Source organism: Chanos chanos, chromosome 9, assembly GCF_902362185.1.
Source record: "Chanos chanos chromosome 9, fChaCha1.1, whole genome shotgun sequence".
NCBI classification, from domain to species: Eukaryota; Metazoa; Chordata; class Actinopteri; order Gonorynchiformes; family Chanidae; genus Chanos; species Chanos chanos.
Window position 1 is genome coordinate 23,753,137 of NC_044503.1, and position 10,000 is coordinate 23,763,136.

The 10,000-nt window shown below is 41.3% G+C and overlaps 1 protein-coding gene across 1 annotated transcript; it reads left to right on the plus strand.

The window, feature by feature from the left end:
* Window positions 1–1,484: 1,484 nt before the first annotated feature.
* On the plus strand, window positions 1,485–5,979 carry onecutl (one cut domain, family member, like). The gene is made up of 2 exons (XM_030785640.1): window positions 1,485–2,565; window positions 5,669–5,979. The coding sequence occupies exons 1-2, from the start codon at window positions 1,485–1,487 to the stop codon at window positions 5,977–5,979; spliced, it is 1,392 nt and encodes a 463-aa protein (XP_030641500.1).
* Window positions 5,980–10,000: the final 4,021 nt, after the last annotated feature.

Consider the following 10,000-nt stretch of genomic DNA (forward strand, 5'->3'; position numbering starts at 1 on the left):
AGGGCATTTTGGTCTACGCCTGTTTAATCCGAAAGCGTTTGTCAATGCCAGAAACATACATACTTTACAGTATGTAGGTTAATACGAATTAGGTACATGCTATATTTGTGATGTAATCGAGTCAGTCATCTTAACCACGGCTAGGTTAAATGATAAGCTCAAACAAATTTCAAAAGGAATTTTAAATTCGAATTCAGACCTGAATCCAAATGGATCTTGTCTACACTTCGTTGGTTCAACTATAGGCATTGCTTGGAGAGGTCTGGTGAAGCGAAGGGGTTAACTGAAGTTGGAAATTCATTACACATCTGTCAGATTTTTAAGTCGGTGACGTACTGAGAGGGCCGAGTGTGAGTGTAGGAGGCAAGAGGAGGGGAAGAGTTGGGGCTAATCGATGGACAGACAGAGAGAAGAGGTGGTGGACCATCGCTCACACAGTGATAGACAGGAAGCAGGGCAAAAATACAGTAACCACAGCTAAATTTTACTCTAAGTGGAACAGTGAATGGATACGATTTGTGTGACTAACCGTTGATTGTCGGCACTTATGTTTCGATATGTTACATCTCTGACTATTTCTCACCAATTGTGTGAACCCGAAAGGAGAAGTCGTGCGACGGGAGGCGGACCGTATCATTTTAGCACAGAGATAGAGAGAGACAAGGATGCCGATTAAAGGAAGAAGTCGCGCTTAATCGCATGGAATGATCAAAGCGGAGACATTTTAGGATAGCATCTTAATCGATTCTGTTTATTTTTAAAGGATTTCATTTTTGTTTTCGGAGTCACATCAGTTGCATTCTGTCGGAATCGCTCCCATTCGTAAACGGCGCTCGGAGTATCTCGAGGTAAGCCAGTTTAATGTGTAGCCTACAAACGTTTGATAATATGCCACTTTAGACGAAACTTCAAGAAACATTCGATCGTTTGATTTTTTGTGTGTTTTATTTTTGCACAGTAAAATGTCAAATTCCCGAACGTCGCCAGATCATATCTGCATATTTGAAAGAGATCATTTAAGAATCTTTTAGTTAACTAAGTGTACGGCAGCGGACGCATCTGTAGCTGCCAAACAATTGTACCGACTAAAGAAATCAATACGTCATGAAGTTTCATGAGCATTGACTGAATTATCCATAAGCACACAAGTGAATATACTCTATGTCTTCCCCAGGCTTCTAATCCGAGTTTTTTACTACCAAGGACAGGACAAGCATCCATCGAGGACAGAGACACTGACGAAACGCAAATATAATAATATGTGAGGTGTGGAGACGTTACCATTCTGCGTTTTTTAAACTGTAAAATATCACTTAGTTATCACTTTAATCGACATTATTTTCCTTAGTTTGGCATCAATTTTTTTTATGTGTTTTCCAATAATCAAAGGCCTCAAAGAATAAAGACATTAGTTTTTTTGTTGTTCATTTAACATTGTGATATAGAAGTGAGACCAACTAGTGAATTATAAAGACTAAAAAGCAATGGATGGAGATATGGGTGAGATGTCTATCCATAGCCATGTGGAACTTGCGCACACTCAGGATGGAAGGGCCATGCTTGATTCACGGGATCTTTCGGCTGCCTTCCCAAGACCCTCTTTAGGGGGCCACTCTCTGACCCAGGAGCCTGAGCACAGGGGTCCTGGATACGACCACTCCATGCCTCCGATTGGCTACAGCAGAGATAATCCATCCAGCTGTGGCACAACTTATACTACACTGACTCCTCTCCAGCCCTTTGATGACAAATTCCACCATCACCATCATCACCATCATCCCTGTCTGCCAGTCAGCAATGTCATTGGGAGCTTCACCCTTATGCGTGAAGACAGAGGTCTGAGTGGGAATTTCTACAGTTCTTATGGGAAAGATTTGGGAATGCCACACAGTCTGTCCCCTCCGTCTGTGGGCTCCAGCTTGGACACAGCCATGCATAACTATGGGAGCCTAGGAAACCAAAACGGACACGGTAGTCAGATGTTTGTGGGCGGGCATGAAGTCCATCATGGTGGCAGCGGTGGCATCAACATCTTCTGCCAAACACCAGAATTTGGGCGGGAGATGTCACCACCTTCTCTGGGAGGTGACCCGGGCATAAGCCACCAGGTGAGCAAAATGGACACTCACCAACAGGCAGCCAGTTACCACTCCCACATCTATAGCCAGAGCTACCAACACCACCATCCCAGCCAACAGACCTCCAAGTTGGGTGAGCTCCATGCTTCTTCCCCTTCCTCTTCATCTACATCCTCCACTGCCTCCTCTAGCCTGCTCAGAGATGGCATGCTCCATGGCTCCCAGAGCAGTGGAGGAGGAGGTGCAGGAGAGGAGATCAACACCAAGGATGTGGCCCAGCGAATCATTACTGAACTGAAGAGATATAGCATTCCACAGGCCATCTTTGCCGAGAGGGTGCTATGCAGATCACAGGGTACCTTGTCTGACCTTTTGAGAAACCCAAAGCCTTGGGGCAAGCTCAAATCAGGACGAGAAACCTTCAAGAGGATGTCTCGATGGCTTCAGGAGCCTGAATTTCAAAGGATGGCATCTCTACGACTGGAAGGTATTTCCATCAAAGCACATCCCTGCCCTGTGTACACTATACATGCAGTGTTAGCATAGCTTGTGGCTTATCTGAACATACAATGAAAATACTCTTTCATTGTAAGGTAACATGAGTAGGAGTGTTAAATAGAACTGAGAAAAAATTATAGAGCTCCTTGCAAGAGTTACAGTGCACCTGAAGGTCATACACAGGACATAAGATTTTAAATTCATAGATGGTTTGTATTCTAGTCCACATTAGCTTCCTGTATGATCAAATGAAAATGACGTAATGAACATACTCTGGATATTATTGTGATGTCAAAGGCTAAATTCACCTTGTTACCATGTGAGGTATTGAAAGGGACATCAGTTACATTTCAGTGACTTATAGTGAACTCAGAATACTTTCCAGTGTTGTAGCATTCTGACATGCTAAGGGTTGAGCATTCTGCTCATTTGCACGGTTCTCAGAGGCAACCAGAGATAAACAGTAGCATCAGATTGGATGAGGCTCCGATGAGGATAGGTTCGCAAAATGTCGGTTGACCAGTCACAGTGTGCTCTAAAGGTGTCCTGTTTTTAAGGCAAGCACTAAAAAAAAAAGTAACGTGTGTTCCTTGACAAACAATTTTCAGAAAATGGCCTTTTAAGGCTGTTCAGCAAAACAAGGTGTGAAGTCGTGAAGATTTCCTATTCTGTTTGGCTTTTGTAAAACACAACGTCAGGGTTAAACAGACGAAAAACCCGTAACCTGACAGCTACACCAGACTTGACACCTTTGTGTTCCCTTACATAACCTACTTTCCATGATGGGTTGGCTTTTCTCGCCAAGCCCTTTTGTTTAATTACCAGCCTCTATTGATTTCTTTGGGAAAAGAGAGACATAGGCAGCGAATGCACACAGCTCAGTCAAATAGGGAACGCCAGGCTGAAATTAGAATGCGCGCCACCCCACGCTTCCTTTCCCAAGATAGCCGAAGTTCACGCTCACAGCCCGATTCGAAGATGAATCATCTGCATGCATCAATCCGTTAAGCACAGTGCTTCACTCTAGGGCCAGGATTAGGTAACAGCACATATTTATGTTATGGGAGGGTCAAGACGATATTGAATAAACATTTGGGTGTTTGTTGTGTTTGCTTTGCGTTTTTGGTCTTGGCCAGAAGAAAAAATTCATTTTTCAATATGTTCATTCTCTCTCCTTCTTCTGTGTGATTGTGACATGGTTTAACCTTAGTGGGCTGAGAGAAAGAGAGAAATGTTTTTCAGTCTTAGAAGGTTATTGAGAAAGGAGAGTGTGTCAAACAGCAGGGTAAGGATCATTACGCTGGTCATGGGCAGACTTCAGAAGAATAGATGTGTCTTGAGTCTGATCGTTGAAGCCTAACACCTTTTATCTTAAATCCTAAATGAATAAAAGAGATGAAATGGGTTTAAATTTCGGTCATGCGCTCTCTGGCTTTCCTGGCCGGTGATATGAGCAGCATTATACTGTAGCCTGTCTGCCAACAAAGCACCAGATTCTCTCATTTCAGCTCTAATGCAACTGTCGCATGAATGCATATGTAAGTCACTCCTAGCAAAACCCTGTGTAAGCAAATTTTTTTTGTTTGTTTGTTTTTGAAAGCCAAGACTGAAAAAAAAACAAAACAAAAACTAGTCTAAACAGCTTTCCTCTGGCACTGAAGGGGTTATCCAGTTTCTGTTGGGTGAGGAGTCTGAGCTGCACAGATTTAATCAATAATTTCTATCAGCCCATGGCCCAAGAAATCAGTGGGGGTGGGCTGTGGCAAGGGGACATAGGGAGGGGGTCGGCAGAGGGGGGCTGGGGGGGTTAGGGGAGATTCAGATGCTGGGGGGTAGGGAAAGGGCTTTCGATCACGTTTCAGCAACATGAGACATGAAGCATACATCACGATTAGGAGTCGTTTTCACAATCATAAGAACTCTATGGGGGAATATTTATGTCTCTGGGAGCAGAACTGGACTATAGATTTATGGCATGGTAATTTCCAGCCTTTTACAGATGATTACAACATAAGGAAACATTTAGTTAATGGCTTGCGTTTAGGACGATAGTGGTTTTGTCAGGGGGTGTTAGAAAGAAGAGCAGAGAGAGAGAGAGAGAGAGAAGAAAGAGAAAAGCTGTGAGACTTTGACATTTCTCTCATAAATCTGGGACCTGGCGACGTAAACCGCGGCTACATGCAGAACACTGTCGTCACCTTCATAACTACATGTGGCTAATTCAGAGACACATTACTGTAGCTACTGTTGTTGGTCCTTTGGTTCTAGGGCAATTCATATCAATCGTTGTGATTTGTAATTTGTAGAAGGGACATTTCAGTTTTTTGGAGTTTATTGTCTTTAAAAAGGCAATGGCAGAGAATTATACATGAAGGAAAACAAATTGTGATGATTGCAGAATATTTATAATATACTTTCAGTCATTAAAAACAAACAAACAAAAAATACAATCGTTCATTTTGTTTCTGAAGATGACCTTTATATTCTGTTTAGCCAAACACTACATAGAATATCATTTTTACCACACAGCATAGAGAAAAGCAGAACACAATAGGTTGGGTACAGTAACTGAGTGTCAAAGAGAGAACAGTATCAAAGCACCCTTCAGATTTTTGAATGAGTATCTTGTTCCTGTCTGTTTTTTCTTGGTGAATACTAAACCTCAAAGAGCACACTCAATCTGAATACGTATAGGTAACATATGTATACTCTTTCCTTGAGTTAATTATATATTAATGAAGTTCTACAGTAATAGATGATCAGCTTGTATTTCTGAAATTTTTGGTAATAGCCATTAACCTTTGAGATAAGCATTGTGAAGACGTTTAAAACCAATAGGTATCATTTCAGCTGTATTTATTCTTAAATGAATAGAATATTGTGCACGTTTTGTTCTGCAGAACATTTACATTAACACAGGTTGCTTAAACTAGCTTAACCCATATCAGTCTATAAATACTCTATAAATATTAATCAGAGCTATCATTCAGCTAATATACTTCTCTCTCCCTCCCCCCCCCTCCCTCCCTCACCCTCTCTTTCTCTCCTTCTCTCTCTCTCTCCCCTCTCCCCCCCCCCTTCCTTCTGAGCAGCTTGCAAAAGGAAGGAACAGGAACAGAGCAAACTGGAGAGGAACCAGGGTCCCAAGCGTACCAGGCTGGTCTTCACCGATCTGCAGCGACGGACTCTCATGGCCATCTTCAGGGAGAACCATCGGCCGGCCAAGGACCTGCAGGTCACCATCTCTCAGCAGCTCGGGCTGGAACTCTCCACTGTCAGCAACTTCTTCATGAACGCTCGACGTCGGAACCTCAACAAGTGGAGCGATGAAACCAGGCCCTCCTCCACGGGTTCCTCGGGCTCCAGCGCCTCCTCATCTGCTGTGTCTTGCAGCACTGCATGATGGGAGCATACAGCATGAAGATAAGATCTACAATGGTTCTTCAGCAGAGGCTAGCCCTGTATCTGCCCTCTGTGTTTGTAACCCTTTTATGATCAACTGAAGAGCATTTTAAACCAAAGTTTGTTGACCTTTTGTTTGTGGTCTGTAAATGATCCTCTCAAAAATTGCATCAAATAAGATTAGATCACATTTGGTGTCCAGTGCTGAATAAGTACCTTTAAGGGAAAAGGGTGAACAAGGACACTCACTGGAGAATAGATAGTAGTGTTTTAAAGATTTTTTTTTAACTCTGCAAACAGAGCAGATATGGAAGAATAGCCCACATCTACTGATTCATTCATTATCAGTATCTGAGATTATCAGAGAACAACAGAGGGACTCTGGAAAATTCTGGGATCAGTGAGTTCCTTTGTATCTTACCACACATAATGACATACACCAACAGTGGTCCTTGGTTCTCATGAGCAAATATTGCTTATTATAGGAGAAACCAATCATTTTTTAAATATATGGATGTTATGGAATGAACAGAAGCTCCTTAGCTTTGAACTGTTTTATTTTTATCTCCACAAATCTTCTGGGCAGAGAAATAATGATGGAAAATCGTGCTACTGTCTGAATGAATTTTTGATTATCTTCATTTCATAGTCCATGGTGATTTCATGGTGTCAACCTGTCAGTCCATCTAAGTCAGCACCCCTCCCTCCTGTCTCCAAGCCAAGGGTTCTGCTTTGAGTGAATCAAAGTCTCCAGGTAGACCAGAATCCTCTAGAGGTCCAAGTCTTGAGGGACTTAAGCAGGCAACTCTACAATCACAAAGAGGGGGAAACATGGGTCTTTCTGAAAGAACCCTCCAGATAATGGATGGATTGATTGCTAATTCCCATGAGAACAACCAGGAGGGGGAAAAATGCTATAAAGAAAAATTCTGGCCTATTGTGTATATGCTCACAACTGTTCTTCTTGCAAACTGCCATTTTTTGGTTTGTTTGCGAAACAAGTGAACCAAAGCCCGTAGTCACATTTTCTCTGGAAGATATCTTGAAAATGAAGAAAATCTGTCGTTTTTTGGTACAAATTTCAAGCACACAACTCTCAATTCAAGAGGCACACATTTTGATGACATGTTGACTAGTTGTGAAACTTCAAAGGCCCTAGATTTACGAGCGGTCAAAGTAAGACATGGAGATCCTACTGAGATTTGAGCGTGATTTTTCTGAATTTGAATTTTGAAAATTTTGAATCAAAACCAATAGATGTATTTATAATTGTGTTTCATGTATTTAATTCTCATTCTCTAGCTATTTATTTGTTTTATTTATTTTCTGAGCTGTATACAATGTGTATTTATTTCATGGTGGTATGTTTTTTTGTCTGTGTTGATGAACCATGTTCTGATGGGACTACCCGTCATGATACCAAAGATGAAGATTGTCCTCCCTGAATGTATTGTACCCTCCCCTGTCCTGTGGTTCTTCGTGTCCCCACTATTAACTTCAAGAGCTTTGGTTTCAAACTCAGGCTCGTATTCCATCCATTCATCGAAACTGCTGTATCCTTGAGCATACATCTCGTCCTTGCTCTCCTCTGTCCAACGTTATTGATTCGACACTCTGTATTATTATTATTATCATTAATTTTTTTTAAAACCTTTTCGGGGACTGTATATGTATGGTCTCTGTGTCTAGCAATGCATGCGGTTGCAGGTGGGTGAATGGGGTGGGGGAATGGGGGGTGGGGAGGGTGATGGGGGTGGGGGGGTAAGTATAGGGTGAAGGCAATGGGAAGTTGGGCCATTTTTTTTCGCGGTGCCCCGACACGTTGCTCCGTCTTTAACCTTCGGAGGCCATGTTGTGGCGCCCCCTTCATAACGCTAACTTGAAAGAGAAAAGGCCATGAAAGAGGCCATCGACTTTTGCTGACTTCAAAGAGGTCTCTTTTTATCTGTCTCCTCTCTGAGTGCCTGGGTCTGTGCTCCGCTTCTGGACAGACCCATGGGCTTAAAACCATTCGCAGAGGGCGGGCAGATCAGAGGGATGACTGCATTACTAAAAACGGGAGGGGTGGGGGGGGGGGGTATTTGTTTGGGCACAGCGAATTAAAGTTTAATGAGCAACAATTGTAAGCGTGCTGTGAACAAGGCAATGGTGCACCACATAAGTGTGTGTTAATGTGTCGATGCTCTCCTCCATCCCCTGTCACAGTCTGTATTCACCATATCTTTGTGGTTAAGTTGTCGAAAGTGCAGGGGCCAATGAGAGAGAGAGATATAAAGCCGTCACTCGCCAATAATTTGTATCCAAATTACAGTCCAGCTCAAGTTGAATCGTAGATGTTGTGTCATCTGTCTTCACATTGCAACTCTCAAAGACTTGTACAACCTTTCAGATGTTTCTTTTTTTCTTTTTTTTTTTTTTTTTTAACAGTACCACAGTCTTTAACGCCCCCTAGTGGTTAACTGTAACAAAGTGACAGAATTTTCCATCATCTACTAAACCACATTTGAAGGGTTTTGATGAGACAGGTGGAAGGAGTTAAGTGTCATATTGTAAAACACAAGGAATTTTTGAGTTGTAGTTTATTTTATGTGTAAGTAAACTGAATTGAGTTTTCCAGGTATTTGTGGTTTTATGAAAAATCGTTTGTAAAGAACACATCAATGGAATTGTTGCTATTGGACATAAATATCAAATGGTAAAATGAGCATTGCTATAGGAGAAATGATTTTTCTGACATTCACCTGCTACAAAATGCAACTTACGAGAAAACAAAACTGTGACGACAGATACAGAGTTTCTTCTTCTCTCACGGAAATCCATCTTTCCATCCGAATGACTATTTTTCACCCTTGTTGTCTTCTTAACACGGACAATTCATCTACCTCAATCTGCTCAGTTGTGTTAAATGTCGTGTAGCTTTTACGTAGTGTAACCAAAGACCCCATTCATTCAGGGAACGTGTCTGATATTTCCATTGTTTTTTTGTTTTCTTTTTTTTGCTTTTCTTTTGTTTTTGTTTTTGTTTTTTTTTTAACAAAATGCGCTGGAATCAATCCTCAGCAAATTCAAATGATTCACATTTACCTTCATTCAGAGATTTGGTTTAGTTTGCTGGACAAAAGGCTAATTATTTGTTCGTGGATATGAAACCTGTCCATACAGACCAAATGGGAATGACAATCCGAGCGAGAGGGGGATCTTGCTGTATTCCAGATTGCCTCACCTTCAAAGGGAATCAGAATTATGACCAGTAACAGTAAAAAGAAAACTCCTTTTTTTTTTTTTTGGTGCCACGAACTTCCTCAATGAGAGAAAAAAGTACAAGAAATGTTTGTTTTTGGTTACATGTTTTTGGGAAAAGACTAGGATTCAGTGGGTGAATATACAGTGGGAACTGAGATGTGGGAGAAAAAAACTGAACCTAAAGGGAAATAAATCTGAAACCTGATGGCGAAAAAAGCGAATTTGTACTTCAGAGTCAATGCTTGTGATTAAGATGACTTCAGAAAGACAAAAACTTTAAAGTGGGGGGTGGAGGGTGGGGGGCTGATATTACTGAAGTGGATATTAATGTTACATTGTGAGAATTTCTGCTATTCCCATTTCATTGTGCTTTTCCATTCTCACTCATCACTAATGAATGTGGCTAACCAACCAAAGGCTTTAATCGCAACAGTTTAAATGTCAATCATAGCAGGATATTGTGTACCAATTTTTAACGAAAAGAAATCCTTTGATACCTCATGTAAAACTGTTTGTTGTGATGTTGCACTGAAAATAAAAAAATGGAGTCATTTGTAAAATGATTAGAGATGGCAATTTATTCCTCTATCCCTTCACTTGTAGGACCTTATGTTTCAGGTAATTCCATCTTATTGTTACACCTGGGAAATTCTGAGGCCAAAGTTAAATGAGGAGTGTTTCATGTAATTTACCGGGTGACCCTCCGAGTAGTGAAATACATGTCAGTAATTACTGATTACAACTAAATAATAAAAAAAAAAAGGTTAAAAAAAAACTGT